A 19530-nucleotide genomic window follows, 5' to 3' on the forward strand; every position below is an offset into this window, starting at 1 on the left:
GATTGGCCAGGAATTGGAGGATTTCGGGGGCACGTAAAGCGCGACTGTTGTAAAATGGCCATAAAGCGCTGTCCCTGTGCCCCCCCCGTGTGTTTCAGGTGCTCCTGTGCCCCTCCCCATGAATTTGGGGGGTCCCTACGTTTCCCCCCCCCCGGTTTTAGGGGTCTCTGCGCCCCACATTTATTTGGGGGGGTTCCTGTGCCCCCTCCCCCGTTTTGTGGATCCCCTGTGCCCCCCCCTCCCCACCCGAGGATTCCCTCCCCGCCCCTTCCATGCCCATATAAGGCAACGCTGACGCCACGGGAAGGGGGCGGAGCAACGCACGGGAAAGGCAGGAACTCCGCCTCCGCATGCCCATATAAGGGCAAAAAGGGGCGGAACCGCCCCCAGCACGCCGTCCCCCCGGGGTTTTTCACACCCCCCCCCATTTTCCCAGGCCCCAGGGGCCGTTTTTGGGGGCCGTGGGGCGCGGCTGTTACAAACTCTGTGTTTATTTTCACTATTCACACGCTCCCTCGCGCCCAACAGCAGTTCATGTGCAACCTCCAGCGTCGGGGGGGGCTTGGGGGGGGGTCCCGGGGGGTGGGGAGGGGTCCTGGTGGGTCTGGGGGCGCTCCAGAAGGGCCCCTGGGGGGTGTCCGGATGGGGGAGGGGGGGAGGTCTTGGCACTTCATTACACAGGACAGACACTGGGGGGAGGGGGGGGGGGTCCCCGGGGAAGCCAAGCACGGGGTGGGGGGGGGGGGGTTCGGGGGGGTCCATGCGCCCCCCACCCCCCAAATTCTGTACAGCAACGAGAGGGGGAGGGGGAGAACCAAGAGATGGACCCCGTTTTTGGGGGGGGGGGGTGTGGAAGGGGGGGGACAGCAGGGAGACCCTCCCCCCTCCATTTCCTTGGGAGGAAAAAAGGGAAACTGAGGCACGGGGATGGGGGGTGGGAAAGGGGGAACCCAGGCCGTGGTGGGGGGAGGGGGTTTGGGGTTTGGGGTTGGGGGTCCCTGCACCCCCACCCCGTGCTGGGGGGGGCGGGGGGGGCAGTGGAGACGCGGAGGGAGCGCGGGGGGAGGGGCGGGTAAGGCACTTGACCAAACGTCAGGAGACCTGGGGGGGGAGGGGCACTGAGGGGGGGGGAGACACCTGGGGACACCCCCCGGACCCCCCCCCCCCCACCAAGGGCTGAGTGGGAGGGGCGGAGGCTCCTGGTGACCCCCCCCAATCACTCCCAGGGGGGTTCTCAGCAAACCGTGCCTCAGTTTCCCCTTCAGAGCCAAGCCCTGGGGACAGAGGGGGGGTCCCCGTGTCCCCACCCCACACTCAGGGTGCCCCTGGCCCCCCCACCCCCCCCAGTCACACAGTGTCCTCCCCCCCAGCATGGAGGGGGGGCAATAAGGGAGACCCCTCCCAATTTGGTAGGTGGGGGGGGGACAAACACAGACAGGTGAGACCCCCCCCCCCACTTTGTGACACACACCTGGGGACACACACCTGGGGACAGGTGACCTGGGGGGGGGCACAGAGGTCACCTGGGGGGGGGGACACATGCGGGGGGGGCTGCCCAGAGCCATGAGGGTCCCTGGGGGGGGGGACACGAGGAGGGGGGGACACAAGGGAGGGGGGGGACACACATGCGGGTGCCTGGAGGGGAATAGGGGGGGCCCTGGGGGGGGCACAGGACCCCAGACCCCCCCTCTGGACCCCCCCGAATGCTTGGGGGGGGGGGGGGGCAGCTGCGCTTGTGCCGAGAGGCCGCTGCCCCCCCCCCAAAAAAACCCCTCAAGTTCTGGGGGTGCGGGGACACACAGGACCCACCGGGGCCTCAATGTGGGGTCCCTGCCCCTGAGGGGGGGTCCCAGCCCCTGGGAGTGCCCATCTGGGGTGAGGGGGGGTCCCTAAACCACACAGGTCCCTTGCTGGTGGGACCCTCCCCCTTTTTGTGGGAGGGGTCCCCAGGTGGGGTGGGGGGGGGTCCCTACTCCTGGGGTCTGGGGGAGGGGCGCTGCACCCCCCCCCAAATTCAGGCTGGAATCCCCTCCCCACTTTGGGGAGGGTCCCAGCCCCTGAAGGGGGGGGTCCCTACTCCTACAGGGTGCATTGAGGGGGTCCCCCCCCCCATTTTAGGGCAGAATCCCCTCCCCACTTTGGGGAGGGGGCTGTGGGAGGGACCCTCACCATGGGGTGACCCTGTGTGGGGAGGGGTCCCAACTCCTACAGGGTGCATTGGGGGGGTGGGGGGACATCGCTGCACCCCCCCAGCTCAGGCTGGAATCCCCTCCCCACTTTGGGGGGGGGGCGTCCCCAGTTTGGGTGGGTGGGGAGGGTCCCCACACCCCTCCCCACGGGGTGACCCTGCCTGGGGAGGGGTCCCTACTCCTACAGGGTGCACTGAGGGGATCATGGCGGGGTCACCCCCTCACTTCAGGGCAGGATCCCCTCCCCATTTCGGGGTCCATCCCCGGGGGTGGGGGCTCGGGGGGGGGGGGGGGTCACTGCAGCCCCTCCCCCGCGGGCCCCCCCTCGGGCTCGGGCCCCCCCGCCTCGAAGGGGGGCTCGGGGCCCATGAGCTCGGGCTCCAGTTTGCCCGTGTCGTTGATGAAGGAGGTGTAGGAGTCGCCCTCGGCCATGAGCAGCTTCAGCTTGGGGATCCAGCTCTTGCGCACCACGCGCCGCGCGTTGGTGCACATGTCGGCCGCGATGGCGTTCATCTCGCTCTCCTTGAAGTTGGGAGCGAAGTTCTGGCAGTAAACTGGGGGGGGAACGGGGACGGGGACACGTGGGGATGGGGTCAGGGGGCAGCCCGAGTCTGGTGGGGGGGGGGGGGGTCCCACAGAAAGGTTTGGGTGGGAAATTGGGGCAGTGCCTCAAGCCCCCTGACCCTGTCCCCCCCGTCCCTCGCTCTCCTTGAAGTTGGGAGCAAAGTTCTGGCAGTAAAATGGGGGGTGGGACAGGTGGGGACGGGGTCAGGGGGCAGCCAGGAGCACCCCGAGTTTGGTGGGGGTCCCACAGAAAGGTTTGGGTGTGAAGTGTGGGGTGCTGCCCCTGTGGGGGGGGTCACCCTTGTGCTCCTCTGGGGTCCCCCCGTGCCCTCCCTGAGGTCAATCCTGTCCCATCTTTGCGATCACTGCTGTCCCCCCATTCTCCCCTCCCTGGGGTCCCCTCCTGTCCCCCCTTTCCCCCCCACCCTGAGCTCCCCCTGCCTGGTCCCTCCATCCCCCCAGAGCCCCCCAAAGCCCCCCACTCACATTTGACAGCGTGCAGCACCCGGCTGTACCGAGCCCCCCAAGCCCCCAGACACCCCCCCAAGCCCCCAAAGCCCCCCACTCACATTTGACAGCGTGCAGCACCCGGCTGTACTGAGCCCCCCAAGCCCCCAGACACCCCCCCAAAGCCCCCCACTCACATTTGACAGCGTGCAGCACCCGGCTGTACTGAGCCCCCCAAGCCCCCAGACACCCCCCCGAGCCCCCCAAAGCCCCCCACTCACATTTGACAGCGTGCAGCACCCGGCTGTACTGAGCCCCCCAAGCCCCCAGACACCCCCCCGAGCCCCCCAAAGCCCCCCACTCACATTTGACAGCGTGCAGCACCCGGCTGTCCAGCGGTTTCCTGCTGGGGTCGTTGGTGGACGAGCGGATTCCGGTCCCGCAGCTGTTGGCCAGCGTGTTCCTGCCGGACCCCAAAAAACCCAGCTTGGACCCCCAGAAATCCCCTCTGGCAGCCCGGGTGAGGGCGGGGGGCACGCCCGGGGGTCTCACCTGTCGAAGAAGGAGGCGAGCAGGCGGCGCAGCAGCACCTTGTGCCGCGTGCCCGCGCTGACGTGGCAGTTCATCAGCTGGGCCCGCGTGATGTACACGTTGGTACCTGGGGACAGGGGCACAGGGGGGTCAGGGGGGACTGCACGGCAAGATTTGCATATCTGCATATTTAGTATGCCATTTGCCACCTGTGTGGCGGTTGGCTTCTGTTAAGAAAAAATAGGTTATATTGTATTATATTACATTATATTTCTTTATATTATATTATATTACATTACATTATATTATATTATATTACATTATATTATATTACATTATATTATATTATATTATATTATATTACATTACATTATATTATATTACACTACACTACATTATATTACATTATATTATATTACATATTATTCACATTATATTACATTACATTATATTATAGAATGTATACGATATAATAAGAATATAGTGATATAACATAATAAAATATACAATAAAAATATAATATAGAAAAAGAATAATATAATAATATGATATGATGCAATATAACATCAATCATATATAATAATATAATGTAATGTAATAAATATAATATAGTATAATATAATATAATAAACATAATATAACATCATATAAATAATATATTACATAATATAGCATAATATAATATTAGTATAATATAACATAACATAACATAACATAACATAGCATAATATAATATAATATAATATATAATATAATATAATATAATATAATATAATATAACAGTATATAATTTAAATTTTACAGCAATTCAGACAGAGGGGAACTTTTACAATTTATAAAATTTCAATTATAAAATAAATATAAAACCAAAAAAAAGTATTTTTTCAAAACAAAAATAAACTTAAAATGTGATAATTTAAATAATTTAAATTATCAAATTTAAATTATAAAATAAATTTTTACATTTAAAAAAATAATAATTTTTTAAAAATAAAAATAAAAACTTGATTTCTATAATTGAAATTTAAATTTTACCGCACTTCTGAAGGGGAGGAGGTTCCTATTCCCCATTCCAGCCGAGGCTCCTGCCTTCCTCCCCAGCCTCCCCCAAACCCAGCCCCAAACCCCAGAGCCCCGTGGGACCCTCCCAGTCCGTCCCAGTACCGGTGACCAGCTCCAGCTTCTCGGCGGGGTCGCCCTCGTCGTAGAGCTTGGGGTGGCAGCGGTTCCCGATCTGGGTCACCAGCTCAGCCGGCAGCGACGCCAGGTCCTGGCGCAGGCGGGCGCGGGCCCGGGGCTCCGGGGGCGGCTGCTCGGGCAGGGCCTCCACCTTCTCTGCAGCTGGGGATGGTGGGGATGTGGAAATGGGGCTCTGTGTGTGGTGGGGAGGGGGCTTTGGGGGTCCCTGGCACCCCTGTGTCACCCTTATGGTGTCACCTTTATGGGGGTCACACACAGCGGGGCTGCTCGGGCAGGGCCTCTGCAGCTGGGGATGGTGGGGATGTGGAAATGGGGCTGTGTGTGCAGTGGGGAGGGGGCTTTGGGGGTCCCTGGCACCCCTGAGGTGTCGCCTTTGTGGTGGGCAGGGGGGGAAATCCTTGAAAAAAGCTTGAAAATTTTGGGGGGGGGGGGGGTGACGCAGGAAGGGTAGGGGACAACAGGGAGCCCAACCAGGCCACGCCCACACGCTCTAACCACGCCTCCAATGGGGCGGGGTCTCCACCACAAACACACCCCCATCCCCAAGGACCCCCAGACCCTCCCCAGAGTCCCCCAATCCCCTCAGGACCCCCCCAATCCCCTCAGGACCCCCCCAAAGCCTCCCCATACCTGCAGGCCCCACGTTCATCACGCTGTACATGGTGTACATGCTACAGACCTGCCCGTACTGCTCACACACCTGAGACCCCCAGGAGCCCCAAAAAACCCCCCCAATCCCCTCAGGACCCTCCCCAGAGCCCCCCAATCCCCTCAGGACCCCCCCAAACCCCCCAAAGCCTCCCCATACCTGCAGGCCCCACGTTCATCATGCTGTACATGGTGTACATGTTACAGATCTGCCTGTACTGCTCACACACCTGAGACCCCCAATCCCCTCAGGACCCCCCCAAACCCCCCCAAAACTCCCCCCATACCTGCAGGCCCCACGTTCATCATGCTGTACATGGTGTACATGTTACAGATCTGCCGGTACTGCTCGTCCGAGCCTTCCTCGCCCGCGTCCTCCTCCTCGTCCTCCTCGTTGTGGAAGGAGCCGGGGCTGTCGCTGGTGTAGGCGCTGGACGTGCCCCCGGGGCTGGTCTGGTCTGCAGCCGTGCCCGGCACCGGGGCTGGCACCGGGACAGGGGTGGTGCCGCGCTGCCGCCGGTACCGGCCCCGGGCGCGCTCTGGCGCGGCGCCGCCTCGGAGAACTTGGCCATTTTCCTGCTGCCGTTGTTGCCGCCGCCGCCGCCGCCGCCGGCCGAGGAGGAAGAGGAGGAGGAGGAGTCCTTGGCGGCGCCGTCCCAGAGGCGCTTGACCACGAAGGTGCACTGCACGCCGTCGGGCTCGCCCTGCTCCGTCTTGACCCGCGACACCAGGGGCAGCGCGGCCGGCCAGGCCTGCGCCGCCGAGGTCTGCGCCACCGGGCTCTGCGGCTCCGAGCCCGGCGTGTCGTCCCCGTGCAGCCCCTGCGAGTCGCAGCTCGGGGAGCTCACCTGCAACGAGGGACATTTCTCGTCACGGCGGCCGGGGGAAATCGCTTCGGGGCAGGGTTTGAGTGCCGGGAGGCTCAGGGGAAAAGGAAAATGTGTTATATATACAATTAGATATAATATATTGTGGATATGTTAATGTCGTTATATATAGTGTAATATAATGTAGTATAATGTAGTATAATGTAATATAATGTAACATAATGTAACATAATGTAATGTTAGTAATATAATAATATAATATAATATAACATAACATAACATAACATAATATAATATAATATAATATAACATAACATAATATAATATAATATAATATAATATAATATAATATAATATAATAATATAATATAATATAATATAATATAACATAATATAATAATAAATCAGCCTTTTAACAGCACAGAGTCAGATTAATAATTTCCTCCTTCCATTATATTACATGCATATTATATATTAATATATAATATAAATATAAGAATAAAGCAGCCTTCTAAGAACCTGGGAGTCAGATCCATCATTTCCTCCTTCCATTATATTACCCATACATTATATATTAATATAATATAATATCATATCAAATATCATATCATAAACTAATAAATCAGCCTTCTAAGAACACGGAGTCAGATTCATAATTTCCTCCTTCCTATTATATTACCCATACATTATATATTAATATAATATAATATAATATAATATAATATAATATAATATAATATAATATAATATAATATAATATAATATAATATAATATAATAATGATATGATATAATTATGATATCATAGGGTATGATATAATATGATGTAATATATATAATATCACAAACTAATAAATCAGCTTCTAAGAACACGGAGTCGGATTCCTAATTTCCTCCTTCCATTATATTACACATACATTAGATATTAATATAATATAATTAAGATATGATATAATTAAGATATGATATAATTATGATATGATACAGTATTACACGATACAATATGATGTAATACAACATATATAATATCACAAAATAATAAATCAGCCTTCCAACACCACAGGACTCACATCCACCCTTCCCTCCTCTGCCCTGACCCCCAACCCACCCCCGAACCCACCTTGAGGAAGAACTCGGTGCCCTTCTCCATGATCTCCTGGATCTGCAGGAAGCCCGCCGTGTACATCAGCAGGAACTGATCGCCCACGTTCATGCTCAGCCTGCCGGTGTAGCAGAAGCTGAGGATCTGCTGGAAGCTCTGGGGCTGCACGGCGGCCGGCAGCTCCACCACGGCGCTCTTGGAGCTGTGGAAGAGGTCTCGGAAGTAGGAGCTGCTGGCGGCCAGCACGGCCCTGTGGGCTTTGAAGGCGTGGCCCTTGACCACCACCGAGACGTCGCAGAAGAGCCCCTGCAGGCGCTGCTCGTTCAGGCACTCCAGGATGCTGTTCCCGAAGTTGGGGATCTCCATCTGCAGCGTCTGCGCCATGGCGGGCGCCGGGCGGGGCCTGCGGGGCGAAACGGGGGGCGTTGGGGACAGCGCAGGGGACACTGGGGACAATGGGGGAGTTGGGGGCAGTGGGGACAGCGCAGGGGCACTGGGGACAATGGGGACAGTGGGGACAATGGGGGAGTTGGGGACAGTGGGGACACTGGGGACAATGGGGACATTGGGGGCAGTGGGGACAGCACAGGGGACACTGGGGACAATGGGGGAGTTGGGGGCAGTGGGGACAGCGCAGGGGCACTGGGGACAGTGGGGACAGTGGGGACAATGGGGGAGTTGGGGGCAGTGGGGACACTGGGGACAATGAGGGGACAATGGGGGCAGTGGGGACAGCACAGGGGGCACTGGGGACAATGAGGGGACAATGGGGGCGTTGGGGGCGTTGGGGACAGCGCAGGGGACACTGGGGACACTGGGGACAATGGGGACAATGGGGGCGTTGGGGACAGTGGGGACAGCGCAGGGGGCACTGGGGACACTGGGGACAATGGGGACCATGGGGACAATGAGGGGACAATGGGGGCGGTGGGGACAGCGCAGGGGGCACTGGGGACAATGAGGGGACAATGGGGGGATTTGGGGGCAGTGGGGACAGCACAGGGGGCACTGGGGATAATGGGGACAATGAGGGAACAATGGGGGAGTTGGGGACAGTGGGGACACTGGGGACAATGGGGGCGTTGGGGGCGGTGGGGACAGCGCAGGGGGCACTGGGGACACTGGGGACAGTGGGGACAATGGGGGATTTGGGGGCAGTGGGGACAGCACAGGGGGCAGTGGGGACACTGGGGACAATGAGGGGACAATGGGGGAGTTGGGGACGGCAGGGACAGCACAGGGGTGTTGGGGTCTTGGGGACAATGGGGACAATGAGGGGACAATGGGGGAGTTGGGGACGGCAGGGACAGCACAGGGGGCACTGGGGACAGTGGGGACAATGGGGGTGTTGGGGACAGCGGGGACACACAGGGGGCGTTGGGAACATTTGGGGACATTGGGGAGCATGGGGCAGTGGGGACAGGGGCACAGGACAGGGGGACACATGGGGACAGGGGACATTGGGGTGTGAGAACAAGGGACATCAGGATGTGGGAACACACGGGGACGGGGAATGGGGTGGACACGGGGGGACAGGGGACATTGGGGTGTGGGGATGGGGGACATTGGAGTGGAAATGTGGGGATGGGGATGTGGGGGACACGGGGACGGGGAATGGGGTGGACACGGGGGGACAGGGGACATTGGGGTGGTTTGGGGACAGGGGCACAGGACATGGGGGACACGCGGGGACAAGGGACAGGGACACGGGGCGGGGACAGAGTGGGCACAGAGGAAAGCCAGGGGTCCCACAAAGGCCCCAACCCCTCTCACCCCAAATCCCCCCCAGGCTCGGGGGTCCCCGCCAAGGCCGGGGGGGCTCTGAGGGAATTGCGGGGGGGGCAGAACAGGGCGGGGACCCCCCCGGGGGCCGCAGGGTTGGGGGAGACACCCCCAAATTGGGGGGGAAAGGAGACCCCCGAGTCTGACCCGGGGGCTGGGGGAGACCCCAGAGGAGAAATAGGGGGGGAGGGGTCCCCGAATTTTGGGAGGGGGGGGAGGGGGGGGTGAATCCCCCAGCTGGGGGAGGGGAGGAGCAGAGGGACCCCAAAACACGGGGGTGGGGGGGGGCACCCAAAGGGACCCCCCTCCCTGGGCTGGGGACAGAGGAGCCCCCCGTGCCCAGCAGGGGAGGGGACGGGACCCCCGAACCCTCCGAGGTGACACCGGGGGGACCCCAAATTTTGGGGGGGGGGGGTCCCCAAAACCCCCCAACCAATGAGGGGGGGGGGAACCGCAATCCCCCACAGCGGGGGGGTACGGACAGAGCCCCGCCCCATTCCCGGCAGCAGCAGCGGCGTCAGCCCGGGGGAAGCGAGGGCATCCCCAGCGCGGGGGGGGCGGGAGGCGCCGCAGGCCCGGGGGAACGGGCGCCGGCGGTTGGGGGGGGTTACCGGGCCCGGTGCGGGAGGGAAGCGGAGCACCGGGGAGCCGCTGCAAGGGGCAGGGGGCGGGTTCGGGGCGGGGCAGGGGGGTCCGTGCCGTACCGGGGGCCGGGGACGCTGCGCTGGGGCCGCGGCCGCTGCCGGAGCCGCTCCCGGGGCCGCCGCGCTCAGCGGCCATTCATTGTGCGGCAGGCGCGACCGGCCGAGCGCCGAGCGCGCCGCCCGCGCCTGCGCGACCAGCCGAGCGCCGAATCATCCACCCGCGCCGCCCGGTGACCACGCGGAGTTTTAAGGGTGGGAGAGGCGGAAAACGCGCGGGGAACGGGCGGGGAACGCGTGGGGAGCGCGAAGGAAAGGCGCGGGGTGCTGGCGCACCGTGTCCCGCGGGCGGGGTACGGCGGGATCGGTTCCTCCCGGCGCCGCCGGCGGGCAACGCCGCGGGATGGCGTTTCGGAGAGGCGGGCGGAGGTTTTGTAACCCTGCGCGGCCGCCGTGGTCACGTGAGCGGCGCAAGATGGCGGCGCCCATGTGAGGGGAATGCGCGGGGCGGCGCGCGCGGGTGAGCGGGGGGGGGGGACACGGAGGGTACAGAGGGGGACAGGGGGGGACACGAAGGGGACAAGGAGAGCCCCGGAGGGCGGGGGGGGGACACACCGGGGGTTTAACCCCCCCCGGGCCTTGCCACGTGCTGGGGAGGGGGCGGCGTGGGGGGGGCGCGGGGGGCTCGGTGCGACCCCCGGTCCCGGTTTTTGTGGGGGGGGGGGAGAGTCTCTCCCTTCTCACGGGGCTTTTGTGTCCTCCCCGCTCTCCCATTCCCCGCCTCTTCCTCCCCTTTTCCGGGGGGGTCTCCTCCCCCTTTCCCTTTCCCGCCCTCCGGGGCCGAGCCCAAATTCCGCCGTTTTTTCCCCCAAAACCGCTCCGGTGCTGCCGTGACCCCCCCCCCCCGGCACAGCCGCCGCACTCAGGACCCTCTGCAGAGCCCCCCCGGTGCCCCCCGCCATGGACGGAGCCTCCCCCAACGGCGTGGCGACCCCCGAGGGGCCGGGGGCGATCCCGGAGGGGTCGGGGGCGACCCCCGAGGGCTCGGCCGGACCCCCCCAGAGCGAGGGGAGCCCCCCCGGTACCGGCGAGACGCTGATCACCGAGGGCCGCGCCACCATCGTCTTCCCCAGCGCCAACGAGGTTTTCTACAACCCCGTGCAGGGCTTCAACCGCGACCTGACGTGAGCCGGGGGCGTCCTTGAGGGTCTTGGGGCGCTCAAGGGGGGCTCTGGGGGAATTGAGGGGGGGCTTGGGGGGCTCTGGGAAGGTTCTGGAGGGCCTTGAGGGGGTCCTGGGGGCTCTGAGGGGGTCGTGAGGGGCTTCTGGGGAGCTCTGGGGGGGTCTGGGAAAGTTTTGGGGGGCCTTGAGGGGGTCCTGGGGGGCTCTGGGAGGGTTTGGGGGGTTCTGGGGAGGGTCCTGGGGGGCTCTCGGGGGGCTTGGGGGGGTCTCTGGAGGGTCCTGGGGGGATTTTGGGGTCATCCTGAGGGGGTTTTGGGGTCCTGGGCTGCCCCGGGGAGGTTTTGGGGTGACCTTGGGGGGATTTTGGGGTCATCCTGAGGGGGTTTTGGGGTCCTGGGCTGCCCCGGGGGGGTTTTGGTGTCTCTGCCCCCCCCCTCAGGGGGTCCCTGACCCCCCCTTTTCCCCCCCCAGCTGCGCTGTCCTGACGGAATTCGCTCGGCTCTGGCTGCGCCCCAAAGGAATTCGGGGTACGGCGCCTTTGAGGGGGGGGGTCCCTGTCCCCCCTTTCCCTCCCCCCCCCCCACCACCAGAGCCCCTTTTCGGGGTCCCCTCACCCCCTCCTCTCTTTCCCAGTCGTTCTTCCGGGCGAGGAGGAGCCGGGGGGGAGCCCCCAGAGCCCCCCCGAGGCCGGGGACCCCCCGGGAGCCCCCGAGACCCCGCGGACGGCGCGGCCGGGAGAGCCCTGCGAGGTGGGGAGGGGTCCTGGGGGGGGGTCTTGGGTATCCCCTGACCCCTCCTGTGTCCCCAGGGGGGTCCTGAGCCCCCCCTGTACCGTCAAGGGGGGGGGGGTTGGGGGTCCCTGTGCTCCCCCAGGGGGTTCCTGAGCCCTCCTGTGCCCTTGGGGGAGTTTTTGGGGGTCCCAGGCCACCCTGTGCTTCTGGGGGGGGGGGGTCTCAGGCCCATCTGACCCCCCCCTGTACCCCCCCAGGGGGTTCCTGAGCCCCCCCATAACCCTCGGGGTGATTTTTGGGATTCCTGGGCACCCCCAGGGACATTTTGGGGTTCCCTGACTCCCCTCAGGATGATTTTTGGGATTCCCTGTGTCCCCCAGGGGAGTTTTTAGGGTTCCTGGACCCCCTTGTGCCCCCCCAGGAGGTTCCTGGCCCCCCCCGACCACCCCCAGGGAGGTTTTTGGGGCTCCCTGACCCTCCCAAAGTGATTTTTGGGGTTCCCTTTCCCCCCTCCAGGGTGGGCTCTGTGTGCTGGAGGCCCTGGCAGCCTCGGGGCTCTGCTCTGTGTGCTTCACCCGGGAGGGATTTTGGGGTGCCCCTGACCCTCCCAGGATGACTTTTGGGGGTTCTCTGACCCTCCCAGCAGGGATTTTGGGGTTCCAGGATGATTTTTGGGGTTCCTTTCCCCCTCCCCAGGGTGGGCTCCGTGTGCTGGAGGCCCTGGCAGCCTCGGGGCTCCGCTCCGTGCGCTTTGCCCGGGAGGTTCCGGGGCTCGGGGCCATCGTGGCCAGCGACTGCTCCCCCCGGGCCACCGAGCTGATGGCGCGGAACGTGGCCAGGAACGGCGTGGGGGGGCTGGTGACGCCGCGGCTGGCTGATGCCAGGTGAGCCCGAACCCCAAATCCCAATGGGGATTGTGCGGGTGAGCCCGAACCCCAAATCCCCAAAATCCCATTGGGGTTGTGCCAGGGGAGCCCAAACCCCAAATCCCCAAAATCCCAATGGGGTTGTGCCAGGTGAGCCCAAACCCCAAATCCCCAAAATCCCATTGGGGTTGTGCCAGGGGAGCCCGAACCCCAAATCCCCAAAATCCCAATGGGGTTGTGCCAGGGGAGCCCAAATCCCCAAAATCCCACTGGGGTTGTGCCAGGGGAGCCCAAATCCCCAAAATCCCAATGGGATTGTGCCAGGTGAGCCCAAATCCCCAAATCCCATTGGGGTTGTGCCAGGTGAGCCAGAACCCCCAAATCCCCAAAATCCCAATGGGGATTGTGCCGGGTGAGCCCAAAACCCCAAATCCCCAAAATCCCATTGGGGTTGTGCCAGGTGAGCCCGAACCCCAAAACCCCAAAATCCCACTGGGGTTGTGCCAGGGGAGCCCAAATCCCCAAAATCCCATTGGGGTTGTGCCAGGTGAGCCCGAACCCCAAAACCCCAAATCCCAATGGGGTTGTGCCAGGTGAGCCCAAAACCCCAAATCCCCAAAATCCCATTGGGGTTGTGCCAGGTGAGCCCGAACCCCAAATCCTCAAAATCCCAATGGGGTTGTGCCAGGGGAGCCCGAACCCCAAAATCCCCAAAATCCCATTGGGGTTGTGCCAGGGGAGCCCAAATCCCCAAATCCCAATGGGGATTGTGCCAGGGGAGCCTGAACCCCAAATCCCATTGGGGTTGTGCCAGGTGAGCCCGAATCCCCAAATCCCCAAAATCCCAATGGGGTTGTGCCAGGTGAGCCCAAAACCCCAAATCCCCAAAATCCCAATGAGGTTGTGCCAGGTGAGCCCAAAACCCCAAATCCCATTGGGGTTGTGCTGGGTGAGCCCGAACCCCCAAATCCCCAAAATTCCAATGGGGTTGTGCCAGGTGAGCCCAAATCCCCAAATCCCCAAAATCCCAATGGGGTTGTGCCAGGTGAGCCCAAATCCCCAAAATCCCATTGGGGTTGTGCCAGGTGAGCCTGAACCCCAAAATCCCCAAAATCCCATTGGGGTTGTGCCAGGTGAGCCCAAAACCCCAAATCCCCAAAATCCCAATGGGGTTGTGCCAGGTGAGCCCAAATCCCCAAAATCCCATTGGGGTTGTGCCAGGTGAGCCCGAACCCCAAATCCCCAAAATCCTAATGGGGTTGTCCCAGGAGAGCCCAAATCCCAATGGGGGTTGTGCCAGGTGAGCCCAAATCCCATTGGGGTTGTGCCAGGTGAGCCCGAACCCCCAGATCCCCAAAATCCCATTGGGGTCATGGCAGGTGACCCCAAACCCCATTGGGAATTGTTCCAGGTGACCCCAAACCCCCATTGGAATGGCACCAGGTGACCCCCAACCCCAATAGGGGTTGTGCCAGGTGACCCCAAACTCACAAATCCCACAGGGGCCATGCCAGGTGACCCCAAATTCCAATTAGGATCAAACCAGGTGACCCCAAACCCCACTGGGAACGGGGCCAACCCCCTGACACTTCCTCAGGCATGGCTGGGAGGTGTCCCCAAAGTGTCCCCATGGGCACCCCAGCACCCCCTGCCCCAGTTTGGGCTCTCTGGGGGGAGCCCCCAGACCCTTTTCCCCCCCAGAATTTGTCCCAATATCCCCACAGGGTGCCAGGAGCCGCCCTGGCCCCCAAGCTGTGACCGCACTGAGGGGGGGTCCCAAACCCTGTGGGTGTCCCCTGAGGGGTGCTGAGGGTTTTGGGGGGGTCTTTGGGCACCCCCAGGATGCTGATGTACCAAAGCAAAGCCCAGCGCCAGCCCTTCGACGTCATCGACCTGGACCCCTACGGGAGCCCCGCGCCCTTCCTGGACGCGGCCGTGCAGGCCGTCAGCGAGGGGGGTGAGTCTGGGCACCCCAAACCCCTCGGGGGACCCCAGATCCCCTTAGGGACACCGAAACCCCTCTGGGGACCCCAAATCCCCTTAGGGACACCCAGATCCCCTTGGGGACACCCAGATCCCCTTGGGGACACCCAAACCCTTTTAGAGACACCCAGATCCCCTTGGGGACACCCAAACCCCTTTGGGGACACCCAGATCCCCTTAGGGACACCCAAACACCTGCAGGGACACCCAAACCCTTTTAGAGACACCCAAAGCCCTTTGGGGACACCCAAACCCCTTTAGGGACACCCAAACCCCTTTGGGGACACCCAGATCCCCTTAGGGACACCCAAACCCCTTTGGGGACACCGAAACCCCTTTGGGGACACCCAAACCCCTTTAGGGACACCCAGATCCCCTTGGGGACACCCAGATCCCCTTAGGGACACCCAGATCCCCTTGGGGACACCCAAATCCCCTTAGGGACACCCAGATCCCCTTGGGGACACCCAGATCCCCTTGGGGACACCCAGATCCCCTTGGGGACACCCAGACACCTTTGGGGACACCCAGATCCCCTTGGGGACACCCAGATACCCTTGGGGACACCCAGATCCCCTTAGGGACACCCAGATCCCCTTGGGGACACCCAGACACCTTTAGAGAGCCCCCAAACCCCTTTAGGGACACCCAAACTCCTTCAGGGACCCCCAAATCTCTTTCAGGGACACCCAAATCCCTTCGGGGACACCCAAATCCCTTTGGGGACCCCCAAACACCTTCAGGGACACCCAAACCCCCCTCATGGACCCCCCGAAATCACCTCAGGGAGCCCCCAAACCCCTTTAGGAACACCCAAAACCCCTTTAGGGACCCCTCAAAACCCCCTCAGGGACCCCCCCAGAACCACCTCGGGGAGCCCCTAAACACCTTTAGGGACCTCAAACCCCTTCAGGGACCCCCAAACCCCTTTAGGGACACCCCAAACCACCTCGGGGAACCCCCAAACACCTTCAGGGACCTCAAACCCGTTTAGGGACACGCAAAACCACCTCGGGGAACCCCCAAACACCTTCAGGGACCCCAAACCCCTTCAGGGACCCCCAAACCCCTTTAGGGACACCCCAAACCACCTCGGGGAGCCCCTAAACCCCTTCAGGGACCCCAAACCCCTTCAGGGACCCCCCCTGCACCCCGACTTCGCAGGGCTGCTGTGCGTCACCTGCACGGACATGGCGGTGCTGGCCGGCAACAGCGCCGAGACCTGCTACAGCAAATACGGCGCCGTGTCCCTGAAGGGCAAGTTCTGCCACGAGATGGTGGGTGCCGGGGTGGGCAGGGGAGGAGGGGGCTCCAGGGGGTGGCACACGCGTCCCTTCGCGTCCCTTTTGTCCCCTGGCAGGCGCTGAGGATCGTCCTGCACAGCCTGGACCTGCGCGCCAACTGCTACCAGCGCTTCGTGGCGCCGCTGCTGTCGGTCAGCGCCGATTTCTACGTGCGCGTCTTCGTCAGGGTCTTCACGGGCCAGGCCAAGGTCAAGGCCTCGGCCAGGTGAGTTTAGGGGGGGGGGGGTTTTGGGGGGTCTTTGTGCGCCCCCAAACCCGCCCTGATCCGGGTTTTGCCCCCAGCAAGCAGGCGCTGGTGTTCCACTGCACGGGGTGCGGCTCGCACCACCTGCAGCGCCTGGGCAGGGCCAGCAGCCACGGCAGCAGGTACAGCCCCCACATCCCTCCCCACAGCGGTTTTGGGGGTCCTCAAGACCCTTCAGGGGGTCCCCACGATTTGGTTTTTGTTGTTTTGGGGGGGTTTAACCACTTTTCCCCGCCTTAGCTTCAAGTACAGCCCGGCCACGGGACCGCCCGTGGGTCCCACCTGCGAGTTCTGCCAGCAGCGCCACCAGGTGCGTGCAGCCCCCTGCCCCAAAAAAACCCCAAAAAAACCCCAAAAAAAGGCCCTGAACCCCCTTTTTTCCCCCCTCTAAAGGTGGGGGGCCCGGTGTGGGCTGAGCCCCTGCACGACCCCAGCTTTGTGGAGGGGGTGCTGGCGGCGCTGGAGAGGAGCCCCGGGCGCTTCCAGACGGAGCCGCGCATGCGGGGGATGCTGAGCGTCATCGCCGAGGTGACGCCAAAAGGGGACGGCCCTGGGGGGGCGCAGGGGACGCCCCTCGATGGGGACACCCCTGGGGGGGCGCAGGGGACGCCCCTCGGTGGGGACACCCCGGTTTTGGGGCTGGCGGTGACGCTGGGCGGTGTTGGTGGGGCAGGAGCTGAGCGATGTCCCCCTGTACTACACCCTGGACGGGCTGAGCAGCACCGTCCGCAGCAACACGCCGGCGCTGCTGCAGCTCAGGTGGGCACCCAAACCCCCTCGGGGAGCCCCAAAGCCCTTCAGGAACACCCCAAACCCCCTCGTGGAGCCCAAATCGCTGCAGGGATCCCAAAACCGCTCGGGGAACCCCCCCAAACCCCCTCGGGGAGCCCAAATCCCTGCAGGGATCCCAAAACCCCCTCGTGGAAACCGTGCCCAAACCCCCTCAGGGAGCCCAAACCCCCTTGGGGAGCTCCCCCAAACCCCCTCATGGAAACCCCCAAAACCCCCTCGGGGACCCCAAATCCTCATCCTGGCCCCCCCAAACCCCATCCTGGCACCCCCAAACCTCCTCAGACTGCCCTCAAACCCCCTCGGGGATCCCCCAAACCCCATCCTGGCCCCCCAGTCCCTGTCCTGGACCCCCAAACCCCATCCTGGCCCCCCCAAACCCCATCCTGGCCTCCCTAAACCCCCTCGGGGATCCCCCAATCCCCATTCTGGCCCCCCAATCCCCATCTTGGCCCCCCAAACCCCATCCTGTCCCCCTCAATCCCCATCGTGGCCCCCCAATCCCCATTCTGTCCCCCCCAATCCCCATCCTGTCCCCCCCAAACCCCATCCTGGCCCCCCAATCCCCATCCTGGCCCCCCCAGACCCCATCCTATCGCCCCCAATCCCCATCCTGTCCCCCCCAAACCCCATCCTGTCCCCCCCAATCCCCATCCTGTCCCCCCCAATCCCCATCCTGTCCCCCCCAATCCCCATCCTGTCCCCCTCAATCCCCATCCTGGCCCCCCAAACCCCATCCTGGCCCCCCCCAATCCCCATCCTGTCCCCTCAAACCCCATTCTGGCCCCCCCAAACCCCCTCGGGGATCCCCCAGACCCCATCCTATCGCCCCCAATCCCCATCCTGGCCCCCCAATCCCCATCCTGGCCCCCCCAATCCCCATCCTGTCCCCTCAAACCCCATCCTGTCCCCCCCAAACCCCATCCTGGCCCCCCCAAACCCCATCCTGTCCCCCCCAAACCCCATCCTGTCCCCCCAATCCCCATCGTGGCCCCCCAGGTCGGCCCTGCTGCACGCGGGGTTCCGCGTCTCGCTGTCCCACGCCTGCCGCAACGCCGTCAAGACGGACGCGCCGCCGGCCGTGCTCTGGGACATCATGCGCTGCTGGGTCAGTGAGGAGGGGGCTCTGGGACCCCTCCCCACGCTCGGGAGAGGGGGGGGCTGAGTTCCCCCTTTTTCCCACCCCCTTTCTTCCCAATTTTCCCCAAATTTTCCCCAAATTCTCCCGTTTTTTCCCAGGCCAAGCTGCACCCGGTGAAGCTGGAGCGGCTCCCGGACTCCAGCCCGGCCGCCCGGATCCTCTCGGTGGAGCCCACGTAGGACCCCCCGGGGTGGGGTTTGGGGGCGACCCCAGACCCATTCTGGGAGACCCCAGACCCCCCAAAGCCCCTGACCCCCTCCTTTACCCCCCCTTTCCCAGGCTCCAGGCTTCCTTTGCCCTCCACGAGGACGCCAACCCCAGCTCCCGCAGGCGCGGCCTCAAGCGATTCCCCGAGAACCCCGAAGCTTTTTGGGGTCCCAAGGCCAGGGCCAAGCCCGGGTGAGGCCTGGGGGGGGCTCAGTTTGGGGGTTCAGGCGCCCCCCACCCTTTTAAGGGGGACATTCCCCCCTTTTTTTCACTCGGGGTGGGGCAGAAACTTCCCTAAAAAGAGCTCGGGGTTCATCCCTTCCCCCTGTGCTTTGGTTGGGGGGGGGGTCCCTCACCTTCTCCCCTTTTTGGGGAGGGGTCCCTCGCCCTCTGCCCTATTTTAGGGGGGGGTCTCCACCTCATTCCCATCCTTTCCAGGGGGGGCATCGCCCCCTCCCTGCAGGAGAAGAGGGAGAGGCTCCAGAACAAGAGGAGGCAGCGCCGGGACGGGGCCGGGCTGAAACAATTCCCCTGCAAACGCTTCAAGGAGGTGGGGAGGGGTCCCCAAAATATGGGGAGGGGTCCCCAAAATATGGGGAAGAGGATCCCTCCAAAATATGGGAATAGAGGGCGGGGGGGGGGGGGGGGGGGTTTGCAGGAAATAAAGGGAGAAATAAAAAGGGGAATAAATAAAATGGGGAATAAAAGCGGGGCTGGGAATATGGGGAGAGGGATCTGGGAATTTTGGGGGGAAATTTTGGGGGGAATTTGAGGAAGGGTCTGTGAATGCAGAGGGAGGGGGGTGGGTCCAGGAATGGGGGGGGGGGGGGTTTGCAGGAAATAAAGGGAGAAATAAAACGGGGAATAAATAAAATGGGGAATAAATAAAATGGGGAATAAATAAAATGTGGAATAAAAGCGGGGCTGGGAATATGGGGAGAGGGATCTGGGAATTTTGGGGGGAATTTGAGGAGGGGTCTGTGAATGCAGGTGGGGGGGGGTCCTGAACACAAAGGGGGGGTTTGGGGCAGGTTTAACCCCCCCCTCCCCATTTTTGCCCCCTCCCCACAGGGCACCTGTCCCCAAGGCGAGCAGTGCTGTTACTCCCACCACGAGCCCCCTCCCCATTAAAACAAAATTTTTTTTACCCAAA

At 61.8% G+C, this 19530-nt stretch overlaps 2 protein-coding genes across 2 annotated transcripts; one reads left to right on the forward strand and one right to left on the reverse strand.

Moving 5' to 3' along the window:
- Window positions 1–473: 473 nt before the first annotated feature.
- NACC1 (nucleus accumbens associated 1) lies at window positions 474–10312 on the reverse strand. Its single transcript, XM_036400091.2, is given in 8 exon segments — window positions 474–2743; window positions 3566–3663; window positions 3753–3858; window positions 4896–5072; window positions 5867–6082; window positions 6085–6427; window positions 7526–7910; window positions 10267–10312. Coding segments are annotated over 7 exon segments (1566 nt in total). The 5' UTR covers window positions 7892–7910; window positions 10267–10312; the 3' UTR covers window positions 474–2483.
- Window positions 10251–19530, forward strand: TRMT1 (tRNA methyltransferase 1). The gene is made up of 17 exons (XM_036400090.2): window positions 10251–10450; window positions 10844–11114; window positions 11584–11639; window positions 11746–11861; window positions 12540–12727; window positions 14551–14666; window positions 15857–15969; window positions 16053–16201; window positions 16279–16362; window positions 16481–16550; window positions 16634–16768; window positions 16914–16999; window positions 18029–18137; window positions 18269–18345; window positions 18450–18569; window positions 18816–18927; window positions 19449–19530. Exons 1-17 carry the CDS (start codon window positions 10429–10431, stop codon window positions 19506–19508), a joined length of 1884 nt encoding a protein of 627 aa, XP_036255983.1. The 5' UTR covers window positions 10251–10428; the 3' UTR covers window positions 19509–19530.

Source organism: Molothrus ater, chromosome 36 (genome assembly GCF_012460135.2).
Source record: "Molothrus ater isolate BHLD 08-10-18 breed brown headed cowbird chromosome 36, BPBGC_Mater_1.1, whole genome shotgun sequence".
Lineage (NCBI taxonomy): Eukaryota > Metazoa > Chordata > Aves > Passeriformes > Icteridae > Molothrus > Molothrus ater.